The sequence below is a fragment of the Pongo abelii genome, chromosome 14 (assembly GCF_028885655.2).
Source record: "Pongo abelii isolate AG06213 chromosome 14, NHGRI_mPonAbe1-v2.0_pri, whole genome shotgun sequence".
In the NCBI taxonomy this organism is placed as follows: Eukaryota; Metazoa; Chordata; class Mammalia; order Primates; family Hominidae; genus Pongo; species Pongo abelii.
Genome location: NC_071999.2, coordinates 82,780,494 through 82,794,956, shown reverse-complemented (window position 1 = coordinate 82,794,956; position 14,463 = coordinate 82,780,494). Strand labels below are relative to the sequence as shown.

The following is a 14,463-nucleotide window of genomic DNA, read 5'->3' as shown; positions in this document are numbered from 1 at the left end:
ACATACATAAGTTACTGTGCACTAAATAGGTTTTTTTAACTTTTGCCCATTGCTTGTATTTTCAGTTCTCATGATTCCAAGATAATAATAGTCTCCAAAAGAAAGATATACCTAATGCTAGATGACGAGTTGGTGGGTGCAGCGCACCAGCATGGCACATGTATACATATGTAACTTACCTGCACATTGCGCACATGTACCATAAAACCTAAAGTTTAATAATAATAAATAATAATAAAAGAAAAAAAAAAAAAAAAAAAAAAAAAAACAGTAAAAACTTGGAACCCTAAAGGCCAAAAATTAAAGAAGTCCTCAAATAAATTACAATTCATTGGCATATTACATAATACTAAAAAGTGAAAATACAGAAAATGAATGACATAAGAACATCTTTATGATTTAAAGTTGAAGTTCATTGAAGCAGCATGTGAAAGTTTAAATATGTATTATATAAAAACATTTTTGCATACTTCTTAGACATACAGAAATGAAATACAGAAATAGTAATTATTTCTGCATTGTAGATAATGGGTTCTGATTAATTTTGCCAATTTTCTTGGTTTTCCATGTTTCTTTTAATAATCTCCAAGTAATTATTTTATAAACAGAAACATAATACCACCTGTTCTTTAGCAAACAAAGTTGTAAGCCTTTCAGTTTAGTTTTTCTACATCTTCAGTTTTTGGTCACTTTAGGAAAAAAATAAATCTGGTTGTAATTTCTGTTTTCTTATTAACCTAGTACTCATCAGGAAAAATAAGTTTAATTCTTATGAACACATTTCATAGTAATTCTTGGGCTAGATATTGTTATAGCTTATGGTTCATTCCAGGGAGCAAATTTAGATGCTAAAACTTATGAATGTTTTGTTTTAAATTTCTTTGACTTAGAAATTAGAGAAGGTTTTTCTATTTTCATCATTTGATAGTATAAAATAAATAACCTTAATTGCTTGTAGCAAATAAAAATATTTAATTTTGGAAAAAAAAAAAAAGAAAATCATAAATCAGTAATTTCTTCTTCTTTCTGTGAGATACAAAATTGAATAATTTTACTTTTTTTCCTAACCTGGTTTACTTTATGTAGGTGGCATTAATACATGAATATTAAAAAGCAGGAGAAGCCGAAGGCCTAGTTAATAGTATCCCAATTTACTATAATGAAATTTAGTAAATAATAATGTCCCAATTTCAGTGTCCCAATGAATTTTCATTATAGTAAATTTCTTGATTTTTCTCTTACCTGCTTTAAGTAGTGCCTTGCATTAAATAATCTCCCTGTTAAACTGATGTAAACACTCAACTGTCATTATTATATTTGCTTATGTCCTTTTCTTTTGTTTATTTAAGCTGGATTGTAGTCACATATTCCACTTACAGTGCTGTCGGCGAGTATTAGAAAATCGATGGCTTGGCCCAAGGATAACATTTGGATTTATATCTTGTCCCATTTGCAAGGTATGGAAAGAATCTGAAATCATGTACTTTCTTTTTCTTTTGTTCTTTCTTTTCACCTTTCAAAATAAACATATGTCACTATCTCTTGGTTTCCTCTCCAGTTTATGTTTTACCCACCAGCCCCTAGCAGTTTTTTCCCTTCTCATTCATGTGGAACCTGAGAATATAATCTCTCTGTTATAATGCATCTCAAAACAGTAATTGTCCATTTAAAACTGATTACATTCTGTTAAACATATTACATGAGAAAGTTCATTTAAACATCGTGATGCATTAAAGGGCATGCATCTCTACTCTCAGACCACCAGAGAGCTCAGTTGACATAACATGACAACGACTACCAAAAAGAAGAATGATCCTCTGGTGTTTGTAGAAACTGAAACCTGCCATTAAACAGTGAAATTAGAACCCTCAGTACCACTAGAACAGATTCTTTTAGAGCTTAGTTAAAATAAGGAGAAAGTTCTTGGCATTTTGACACATTTCTACCAAAGGTAGTCAGCAAGTAGGAAGCTGTTTTGGCAAGCTAATAATGATTAACGAAAAGCTGTTTTTGAAGAATGTGGCAGTACTTTCCCTATTAATTCATCGCTCCTTTTTGTTCTGTTAAGCTCTCCCTATTTTCTTATCTTCGTATTTGCAAACTAATATAAAGGGTAGAATATGGAAAGACTTAGCACAATCATTGTCTAGCTAGACTGAGGAATAATCAAAAAGATTGTAGTATTTTGCTCTCCCCTATCATACGGTGCTACAAATATTAATAGATACATGAAGGTTTTACAGCAAATACTACCTGTTCACTTCTGTCACCTGGCGTCTGCCTTCTCTCAAGGAAGCATCACACACACACACACACACACACACACACACACACAAACAAACACAGAGCGTGTCTTATTTGTGGCAACAAGGTAACTTTATTTCCACAATAGCTAGGGCAACAGGAGATATATTTCAGACTCAGGAAATATAAAGCTAATAAAATGGAATTTTCAGGCTCTGTGTCCCGTTTGCCCCATTTTCCCTGCTCTTGGAAAAATATGGGCTTCTAAAGATTTTACAGAATGTTTTTCAAATGACATTTTATTTAGAATATGTGTGCTGTCTGGTTATCTTCTAGCACAATGCGTGGCACTTAGGTGCATACTAAGTGTTTGTTGAGTTGATTAATAAATGATTCTGCTAAAAAGTGTTCATTTTTTATTGCAGAACAAAATTAATCACATAGTACTAAAAGACCTACTTGATCCAATAAAAGAACTCTATGAGGATGTCAGAAGAAAAGCCTTAATGAGATTGGAATATGAAGGTCTGCATAAGAGTGAAGCTATCACAACTCCTGGTGTGAGGTTTTATAATGACCCAGCTGGCTATGCAATGAATAGATATGCATATTATGTCTGCTACAAATGCAGAAAGGTATGCTATAAATTATACTGAGAAGTTTTAAAAACTAGAGCTTACCTATATGATTAAGAATTCAAATTGTACAGTGATATCTAATTATTCCATCTTAAGCCTGAAGTTAAAAATAAGATAGCTTGGTACAATGTTTCCCAATGTTTCCAGTAAAACTTGTTTACTTAACTTGTTTGGGGATTCTTTGTTTAACCTGAACAAACTTTTCAAAACATGCAGTATTTCTGTATACAAGCTGCTTCCCATCAGTAATAACCTGTTGGCCCAGGGCAATTCCTTCTCGAATAAACTTCTGTCACTTGACTCTGCTAACCATGCCTTCCTTAAAACTCTTAATTCCTTGGCTTCCAGGACAACACACTCTTTTTCTGTCCTCCTTCCTTTCTGGGTTTTTTTTTTTTTTTTTTTTAACTACTTCTTTTTTTTTTTTTTTTTTTTTTAACCTACCCCTTACATATTTGTTTTCCTAGAGCTCCACTTTTGCCTACTTAATAAATACTTCCTTACCTTGGGTGACCTCTTTTACATCTATACCTTCACGTACCATGTATACGTTTATGACCTCCCAAAATTTTTGAGATTTAGTTACAAATAACCAACTGTGTACCAGACATTTGGATCTCTCACACATACTTCAGAATTCACATGTCAGGTATTATATTCATCTATCTTGGCCGGGCACAGTGGCTCACACCTGTAATCCCAGCACTTTGGGAGGCCAAGGTGGGCAGATTTCTTGAGCTCCGGAGTTTGAGACCACCCAGGGCAAGATGGCAAAACCCCATCTCTACAAGAAGTACAAAAATTAGACAGGTAGGTTGGCATCTGCCTGTAGTCCCAGCTACTTGGGGGACTGAGGCAGGGGAATCGCTTGAGTCTAGGGGGTTGAGGCTGCAATGAGCTGTGTTCGTGCCACTGCAGTCCAGCCTGGGTGACATAGTGAGACCCTGTCTCAAAAAAAAAAAAAAAAAAATGACTTTACCAATCTCTGATCTTTATTGACAAAATCCTATCCTATCAATTCTGTCTCCAGATCTCTCTTGAGTCCTTTTTTCTTTCCATTACATCTCCAGCAAACCTAATCATTTTCCTTGGTAATTACAGTAGCCTTCTTCCTGAGCTCGGGTGTAGAACCTCTAATTCCTCTGTTGCATCCCTTACACTGCTGCTAATTAATACTTCTAGATCTAAAATCTAATTGGATCACTCTTCTACTTATAATACGGTAACCCAGTCTCACTCTCCAGTCTCATCTCCCAAGATGCTACCATTTGCTCTCCATTTGCTGCCACATACCAAATAACTTGCATTTCCCAAACTCAGCCCTGTCTGCTCACCCACTGACACCCGCATGCCATTGCACAAGCCATTGCTGTTCAAAGGATGCTCTTCTCTACCTCCCCCTGCATATTTTACTCTGACCTGCCACCCCCAACCCCATACACACATGCTGTCATGCAGAGCCTAATCTGTCTTGTCATACCTCAGGCTTCAGCTCAGGTTTCACCTCCTCTGTAACATGCCCCCATCTCATTTCCATCAACACCACCACCACATGATTTTGGTATCTTGCAGGCATCTAGCATAGTACTCCCTATTCTGCATTATGACTACTGGATCACTTATCTCTCTGCCCTACTTGATAAGTTCCATGAGGACAAAGACTGTGTTTTTTCATTTTTCCGTCTCTGGTACTTTGCACTTACTAGATACAAAATTAAGTGGAGAATGAATAAATGAGTGAAAGAATGACAACATGAGAAACGTGCATAGTCCCCCAATGTAGCAAAAAGAAAATACAGAGGATGAATGGATGTCTAAGTAGAGAGATGATAGCCAGAAAGGCAGATAAATACATGCACACCCAATAGTGCACATTTATGAAGCTTGTATTGTTACAAACAATAAAATAGTATTTCTGTGTGTTTCATGTACTAAACATTATAAATGAATATTGTGCTATTACAGGGTAGCAGTCAAATGTTTAGGAAGCCAAGCAGAGGATATAGAAAAGTGAAACAGCTGGAGTAAGCAGTCCCCAAGACAAACCGAAATACTTCCAGGGTTAGGTTTAGCTGGTGAATGACCGACTGTTTATAACCTCTGCATCAATGGATCCTGTCTTTGGACCTGTTTTTCTAGTATAGATAATAGATTTATATTGACTCAGTTTGTTTATTCCCAATCCGGACATAGCTTTTTGACTATGAGACAATCAGTGCATGCAAATTGTCCCAGTTCCTTGGCCTCACTTAACCTCTGCCCAGGGCAAATACAGATAAATCACCCATCATGATAATTTTATTTATTCATAATAATTTTATTTATTCAAATTCTATTTATTCAAGTGTCTGTACTGGAAACTGTTGAGTTCCTGCCTATTGCATAACTTTATAACTATGAGCAGAATTCTGAACAGGATTATCAAATTTGCCTTTTTTTTTTTTTTGAGACGGGGTCTCACCGTATCACCCAGGCTGGAGTGCAGTGGCATGATCTCAGCTCACTGCAGCCTCCACCTCCTGGGCTCAAACAAGCCTCCTACCTCAGCCTCCTGAGTAGCTGGGACCACAGGTCCACACCACCACGCCTGGCTAATTTTTGTGTTTGTTTGTATTTTTGATAGAGATGGGTTTTGCCATGTTGCCCAGGCTGGTCTTGAACTCCTGAGCTCAAGGAATCTGTCTGCCTCACCCTCCCAAAGTGCTGGGATTACAGGTGTGAGCCACCATGCCCAGCTGGCCTTTTCTTCTTAAAAAATGTGTGATCAGAAGATAAAACCTAAAGTATAATAATAATAATAATAAAAAAAGAAAAAAAAATTACTTTTTTCTTTCCCATTAGCCTTGGAATTATAATTCTATACTAATTACTTTATGCATATTTTGTTCTACAGTATTATAAATTGGGAACTGCTAAGCATATTTATTAAAACAGTAGAAGGGGATATGTATTTTAATATTTCAAAATGAGAAAAATTTCTCAAACTTTACCCTGAAAAAAGCACAGCTTTTACTACTTAATATTCTGTTGATATTTATTTGGAATATTATACTTTTTTGTTTTGACAGGACAATATAACTCCCTACTTTAAGCTTGAATCCATTTGAGAGTCAAAATAGTTTTAGGCCAGGCATGTGGCTCATGCCAATAATCCCAGCACTTTCGGAGGCCAAGTCAGGAGGATCACCTGAGCCCAGGAGTTTGAGACCAGCCTGGGCAGCATAGGGAGACCCTGTCTCTACAAATAATTACACAATTAGCCGGGCATGGTGGGGTGGTGTGCACCTGTGATCCTAGCCACTCAGGAGGCTGAGTTGGGCAGATTGCCTGAGCCCAAGAGGTTGAGGCTGTCAGGAGCCATGATTGTGCCACTATGCTCCAGCCTGGGCAACAGAGTGAGAGCCTGTCTCAAAGAAACAGAGAGAGAGAGAGGAGGAAGAGGAGAAGAGAAGGGAAGGAAGGGAAGGAGGGAAGAAAGGTAGGAGGGGAAGAAAGAAGAAATAGCTTTATTTCTTACCCTGATCCACCCTACATACAGTCAGCAAGCAATATGGGCATGCACGTGGCATTTCAAGGGATGGTCTAGTAGATAGTAGTATTTTCTAAAACCCCTTGATCTTACTTTCACTATGCCCATACTGTATCTCCTATGCCAGAGTTTTCTTTTTTCCTGCTGTAATCTAGATGTGTTTTCTCCACAGGCATATTTTGGTGGTGAAGCTCGCTGCGATGCTGAGGCTGGACAGGGAGATGATTATGATCCTAGAGAGCTCATTTGTGGTGCCTGTTCTGATGTTTCCAGGGCTCAGGTAGGCAGAACATTTTATTAGAAACAACAGTTTAGAAATGTTAAATAGTATTATTTTTTAAACAATAATATGGTGGGAATGTAAATCAGGCTTTTCTCCTCAGTATTTTCTGATATTTGTTCATGTTGTATAATTTTTCACATTATTTCATATATATTATTTCCTTTGGGTGATATTTTTATTTTATAATTTTGTCTTCCATGAAATGATCACCATAGTTAAACAATGTAATAAATTTTCTTATTTTATTAGTTTCTTAAACCTGCAGTGAAACTTTTAGGTTTTCCCCTCTTCAGTGAAATGTTCACAGTACATCTGTGAGATTATGAGAGATGTTAATTTCATTAATTTTCAGTTTGACAGGCCATAAAACATTCATAAAGAAATTAAGTAGCTTGCTTATTAAATCAGATAGATTATGATGGAAATGGGATTAGAACTTGGATCTTTGTCCAGACCTTTTGGGCAGAGCCACATATTTATTTGTTAGTTTTCAAACATGTGTATCATCAGTTTTTCAATCAATTTTTAGAGTTATCTAGGCCCTCAAAATATGAATTAAGGAGCTGTCTATGTATATGCCTATCTTAAGTGAGATTGAAATAGTCTCACTATGATCTTGTGTCTTTCTCTTCTCTTTTGCTATAGATGTGTCCCAAACATGGCACAGACTTTTTGGAATATAAATGTCGCTACTGCTGTTCAGTGGCTGTTTTTTTCTGTTTTGGAACAACACATTTTTGTAATGCTTGTCATGATGATTTTCAAAGAATGACTAGCATTCCTAAGGAAGAACTACCACACTGTCCTGCAGGTATGCTTTTAATATTTTAAAATCACAATTATTATCTATATACCATAGTTTTATGTAAACATTATATGAAAGCTGTGTTTCAAGTGACAGAAACTCAATTCAAACTAGCCTAAAGAAGCAGGAGGAATTCCTTGATCCTTGTAAGCTTATGACTTTCTGGGTGAATTAGGAAGCAAGCTCATCATCGTGAGTGAGAAGTTAGCTGTGATGGAGCAAATCTCTTGGGGAGTGAGAATGAAGTCTACTAAGGATTGGTGAAAAGATGGCTGTTCAGCACTAAAAAGTCATATGAAGTTCAATATTACAGAACCATTTAAAAGGATTCTGTGATTTTTTTTTTTTAAGGAAGCCTGGAACCATTGCCATAAAATGAACAAGTGATTTAATCTAGAATGGCTGGGAATCAGCAGTGTAGTGAGCATCAGAAAGTCAAGGGAATTAAAGAAACCACTCAGAATACAGGAGAAATTATTGTCTATGGAAAGCAGGCTGAGGGGAAAGAAGTATGAAACCAAAAAGAAGCTGAAAATACTGGAAGAGGACAGGAGGCTGGTGGTAACAGTGAGGTGGAATACCAGGCTTCACAGAAGTTAGAGAAGTGGAAGGAGAGGTCCGTGCAACCATAGGAGAGAATTTTACACAAGATATATCTGAAATTAGTGAAAATACATGCACGAGTACATACAACACAATATACCATGTTGTCAAAGCTGGAAAACACACACTGCCATCTGCTGCTTATCAGAGTGCAAGTGATAGACCTCTCTGGAAAACAGCTGGATAGTGCCTCTCAAAATTACCAGTGTATCAACCCTTCAGCACTCCTTCTTCAGGGATATAGCTACAAATGTGAGGACAATAAAAAAGGGCAAATAAACAAGGTTATTAACTACAGCTTTGCTATGATAATGAAAATGTATAAACAATGCTAGTATCCAGTAGGGTAGTGGCTAATATTATGCATCAGTTAAAAAAAAAAAAAGAGTGAGGATGGTGTTTCTGTGTGCTGATTTGGAAAGATCTTTAGGAGATAACATCAGATGAAAAAAGTAAATTAGGCCGAGTGGCGTGGCTGACACCTGTAATCCCAGCACTATGGGAGACCGAGGCGGGTGGATCACTTGAGGTCAGGAGTACGAGACCAGCCTGGCCAACATGGTGAAACCCCATCTCTACTAAAAATACAAAAATTAGCCAGGCATGGTGGCGGGCGCCTGTAATCCGAGCTACTCACGAGGCTGAGGCCAGAGAATCGCTTGAGCCTGAGAGGCAGAGGTTGCAGTGAGCCAAGATTGTGCCACTGCACTCCAGCCTGGGTGACAGAGCTGTTTCAAAAAAAAAAAAAAAAAAGCAAATTGCAGAACAGAGTATGTAGTATGCTGCCTTTTGTAAGATGGAAAATGAGACTGTCTAGTCATATTTGTTTATATTTACATAAAGAAACTCCTGGAAAGATACTCAAGAAACTAATACTATTGATTAACTATTGGGAAAAGCAAGAAAAAGATGAGGGTAGAGACTAGGGAAAGTGGCTTCCAATTGTGTTATCATTTTTAACATTTTGATTTTAAACCATGTGAAACATATACTATCCATTTCAAAATAAAGATAAATAGGGTTTTTTCAAGTATGACTGCTTTTTACCATTTGCTCATTGTCAAATAAAAATTGTTTTACTGTTTCTCCTCAAATACTATTTTTTTAATAGAAGTAGCAGGCTTTGAAAGAAGCAAGGTCAGAATGATGTGAAGCCAGGTTATGGAGGATAATGGACAGAATAGAGATGTGAGCCATGCTTGGAGGGAGGGGGTAATGTGCTGGAGGTTAGCAAGTGAAGGGAGTGTGGAAAGGGCAGTATTCTAGATGACTCTAGATGACTTGAGCTTGGAGGAAGGGCAATTATTGAATGAACATTGTAGGTTGTGGTCTGGAAAGAAATAGGAACCAAGAGAAAAACCAGTCACACATTGTAGCCATATGACCTGGAGGAGCTTGGGAGATAACCAGCCTCCAGTTGAGAAAGATTTAAGGCAAGCAGTGTCTTCAGGGGAAATCTAGATTTTACTAAAAGTTTCCTCTATGTTAAAAAACAGAAACAAGAATGCTAAAAATAAGGAAGTTAACAATGAAACACTTTCAGAGAACTCAGTGGTGGGTAGTAGCTGAGAGAGGAGGGTCAGGTTTCCTCACGGCATCAGGGCAGCCAACACAAAGGAATCACAGGAGGGAGGCAGGGGAGGAGCCAGAGTTGGCAGAAAGAAGGAATGACCTCGGTCCTGGGCATCTTCACACATATTTGCTCAATTTTTACAATCTACAAGTAGATGGTATTATCCCTATGTTATCAAATGGAAAATTGAGGGCTAGGGAGGTTAATGAACTGGCCTAAGAACATACACTGAGATTGAGGTATACTCTCCCAGCCTCACACATCCCTCTAACTCATCCATTCATTTAGAGAACTGGAGTAGAATAAAGGAGATCCCACAGGGATGTGAGTAGGGAAGATGACCATATACAGTTTACTTAGAAGGACAGAAGAAGCAATTCTCTAACCACTCTCAACCCTGTTAATTCTAATATTTTTAGATAATCAGTCTTCATCCATTCAAGCTGCTATAACAAAATACTGTAAACTGGGTAGCTTGTAAACAGTGGAAATTTATTCTCAGACTTCTGGAGACCAGCAAGTCTAAGATCTAAGAATTAGTAGTCGAGGTGTCTGGTGAGGACCCACTCTCAACCTCATAGGTGGCGCTTTCTTGCTGTTGTGGAAGGGCAGGGGGCCTCTCCTGGGTCTCATTGATAGGAAGAGCACTAATCCCATTCATGGGTTCCACCCCATGACCTCATCACCTCCCACAGCTCCACCTCCTAACACCATAACATTGGTGTTAATGTTGTAGTCTCAGCAGTGCACCAAGATATAACAGTCTCTCATTGTCTGAGATAATGCCCGGAGTTCTTTGTCCTACCTCCAAGAAGATTAAGGAGCACAGATATAAAGGTGAGGTTAGAGCGAAAGTTTAATAAGCAAAAGAAGAAAGCTCTCTGCCAGCAGAGAGGGTGGCCCAAACAGGATGCTCCCTATGAGGCTGGGGCCCAGGATTTTTATGGACTGGAAAGGGAAAGGAATGTGCTTAGTCTGCGGGCTGTCTTGGCCTGCAGCGTGACTCAGCTTGGCCCGGGACCCTGGCCCAGGAACCCACTGGAACCCACTGGAGCCCACTGTGCCTATGCCAACAAAAGGAGAGAGCCCCCGACTATACAAAGGACAAAGGCATTTCTATCCCAGGTCTTGTCCTTTATCTGATTGAAGGTTTTTCTATCTGTGCAGCCGTGGGCATGTCTTTAGGCACAGTGCCCTGTGCTAGTTCCCTCATCGGTGCCTGCAGCTTGACTTTTTTCCCCCAGCTGCTTTTTATGTTATATGAGGATGAGGCACTGACTTGTGGACCTGGGGCTCTCTGGGGACCCTTCCCTTGCTATCTACCTGAGGCAAACTAACTCCTTTCATTAACACATCAGTATATAAATTTGGAGGGGCACAAAAACATCCAGACCATAGCATAATCCCTCTATCCATTTCTTTCTAAAATATTTATTGACTACCTTCTCGTGCCAGGATACTTAATCTTCACAGCACCCCATGAGTTAGGTATTGCTGTGTCTATTTTAAAGATGAGGTATCTAAGAATCAGAAAAATTAATTTTACTTCAGTTTCATATCTACAAAATGAGGATAATCGTTTCTGCCTCCTATGACTGTTAAACGGTTAAGTAGTTGATATACTAGAACAGTGCCTCAGTAGTAAGCACTCAGATGTTTGCAGGTGTGTTTTCACTATTTTTATTTCTCACCATCATGTTGGATTATGAACACCTTGAAGATGGGAGCCATGCACTTTTCATCTTTAATCCCAAGTACCTAACAATGCCCTTCATACATTAGGCATGCGGTAAATATTTGTTGAGTAAATGACTCATTTTTTCCTTGAAAAAACCCAAGAGCTGCAGTTTGTGTCACCACCATTGATATGTTGTGTATCTGAACTAGATCTGCCATTGAGTGTCCCCATCCTGCCCACTCTCCCCCACCCACTGGTGGGGTGGGCACCAAACTGCAGTGTGATTTGGAGCAGGAGCTACTGAACTACTTTCTAACAGGAATAATTAACTTTCTAGCAAACCTCTGGCATCCTCCCATGCTGACCCATCCTGGGGTCTGTGCCTGCATTTGTCTGAGGTGGCACTCATTGCCACTCTCATGCCTGTTAGCTCTAACCTGAAGTTGACTTCTCTGAAATTAGCTGTCTTCAGTTTGACACTCTCATGTCTTGGTTTTACTCTTATACGGAACTTACTTTTTATTCCTCTAGATCAGGCCTCAGTTTGTGATTGTTCAGTAATAGTAGTAATAGCCAACACTTATTGGGTATTATACTGTGCAGGTTAAGAGCTTTACAAATGCTAGCCTTTCATCCATCATGGTTTCCTTCTCTTATGTCAGAAATGTTTTTAAACCTAGAAAAGGTAAAGTAAATGAGATGTCATTCCTCATTGATCAGTGTAAGCTCATTCCATCCAATCTCATGATATTTTTCTCTCAAGCACAATCAGAATTTACATTTATTATTTTGAAAACTAGCTGTAGAAAACTAATGCACAGTTCCTTTTCCTTCATCTACTATTAAATAGGGACTCTGCTTTCAAGTATAAGCCTAGTGTGTTTTCCTGACAAAGTAAGCCTCCTCGTTTCTAAAAGAACTAAAAATCTTTTCTAAATGATATGAAACCCATGATGTGAAGCACATTAATATAATAATTTTCTTTTTTAAAATACTGTTTTTGGTACATTTTATAGGCCTACTTTGATTGTTATCAACAAATTCATATCTTCCCCAAAGTGTTTTTTCCACATTGTATTTCATAATATTGTTCATGTTTTTAACCTGATCAACTTTCATTTTCCTGCTAATATCCTTCAGGTACTTTTAAAAATTACAGGAATCATTGGCCTTCCCATTTTACCAGTGTGTGCTTTTTCATCAGTAAAAATAAAAGGGAAAACATGGCTTCTTTAAACTTAAATTTGTTTTTACTTATAGAAAAACATTCTACACAAAAATCTCCCTGTTTTCTATTCAGAAAAATAATGTTCTGCCAGACTAAATTGAGGGGTTTTGTGACCTTTTTTGTTCATTACTCTGTTTTAAAATGATATATCTGATGCATTTATTAATAGAAAAAGATCTGTAGCTCAAAGTGATCCTCTCTAGGCAGGATATAGTGAGTAAGAGACCCCATCACTTCTTCCATTATACATATCTCTGTTGAATTTTTTATAGTGAACATTTTTTACTTTTGTGATCAGAAGAAAAATTTCTAAATGTTATATTTGTATAACCATAGTCATGTTATTTCTTTGAATAACCTATCAGTGATTTATATTTCTGTGAGGTTTATATGTGTGTATTCTTAAAACATTATTTTCCTTTGCCTCCTTCAAATTTATACAGGTCCCAAAGGCAAGCAGTTAGAAGGAACGGAATGTCCACTCCATGTTGTTCATCCACCCACTGGAGAAGAGTTTGCTCTGGGATGTGGAGTGTGCAGAAATGCCCACACTTTTTAGAACACTCAGATCCTTTGTCTACAGAGAGAAAAGTTGCCTTCATCCCCCAAGAGGATGCGGTGAAGTTTAAATTCTGCTCAGGATAAGGACGGGACCATTTTTACATCCATGAAAATGAACCATTCACAGTGCAAGAAGGATGCCAAATACCATGTACATAATTCTTGCTATGAAAAGTTTCCCCATTATTTTGGTTTATCTTCTTTTGAACAAATGACATCAAACTTGTGAGGTGTTTGCATGTGGCCATTACCGTCATTGGCCTGTGAAGCATTGGACATTTATAGGTAATTGATATAAAAGAATCGCCATGCCCATGGACTAAGAACGATGCTGGCTTTCAAGCAAAAAAGAAAAATAATCATTGTTTATTGTATACTGCCTTTTTGTAATCCTGTACAATTGCATCACGGGTGGGGATAAAAAGAGGAATATTCTGGTTTATTTCCTAGACTGTTATTTAAAAAAAAAAAATTGTGTTAGGACAGCATATAAATGTAATAAGTATCACACTGTATATAAAGATATCAATGTTTGTCCTGTATAAGAATTACTAAATTACAAATGCAATTTCATTTAAACTTCTAGGTTAAGTTTGAGCCTGAAATTTTAATGAAGTGCAATACTGAGTGTGCCTCATTATCTTGCAGCTGTAAACATATTGGAATGTACATGTCAATAAAACCACTGTACATTTTTATACAGTGATAAAGTCTACCACTGTGGGAGGTATTGTTTAAGAAACAAAATTTAAACACCTTCAAGGTCTAAAAGTCCAGTTTTCCTCAGAAAGAAATTTACTAACACAACACATTCATAATTTTCATAACTGTTAGGGAAAATAAGAATAGTAATGAAGTGCAATGTTGGAATCTTAAACCCTAAGCAGAAGATCATAAATATATATATATATTTATATAATATATATATAAAAATATATATATTCATAGGTAAATGTATTCATACCAAAGACAGAAGAAAACATTTAGGAAATTAATCAACTTCTATTTTAACTAGCAGCATTTTTAACTTTTATTTATTTATTTATTTATTTATGAGACAGGGTCTTACACTGTCACCCAGGCTGGAGTACAGTAGCGTGATCTCAGCTCACTGCAGCCTCCACCTGGGCTCAAGCGATCCTCCAGCCTCAGCCCCCTGAGTAGCTGGACTACAGGCATGCACCAGCACCATGCCCAGCTAATTTTGTAATTTTAGTAGAGATGGGGTTTTGCCATGTTGCCAAGGCTGGTCTTGAACTCCTAGACTCAAGCAATCCCCCCTGCTTCGGCCTCCCAAAGTGCTAGGATTACAGGCGTGAAC

At 37.6% G+C, this 14,463-nt stretch overlaps 1 protein-coding gene across 21 annotated transcripts in view; it reads left to right on the top strand.

The window, feature by feature from the left end:
- The window catches only part of MYCBP2 (MYC binding protein 2), a 276,766-nt gene extending 262,909 nt beyond the window's left edge, over positions 1-13,857 (top strand). For all 21 annotated transcript variants that reach the window (XM_054529141.2, XM_024230800.3, XM_024230799.3 and 18 more), the window contains 5 exons: positions 1,350-1,457; positions 2,670-2,879; positions 6,584-6,691; positions 7,340-7,505; positions 13,025-13,857. In XM_054529141.2, the coding sequence (XP_054385116.1) occupies positions 1,350-1,457; positions 2,670-2,879; positions 6,584-6,691; positions 7,340-7,505; positions 13,025-13,140 (708 nt within the window). In that variant the 3' untranslated portion in view covers positions 13,141-13,857. The remainder of the gene's footprint in view (positions 1-1,349; positions 1,458-2,669; positions 2,880-6,583; positions 6,692-7,339; positions 7,506-13,024) is intronic.
- The last annotated feature ends 606 nt before the right edge of the window (positions 13,858-14,463 follow it).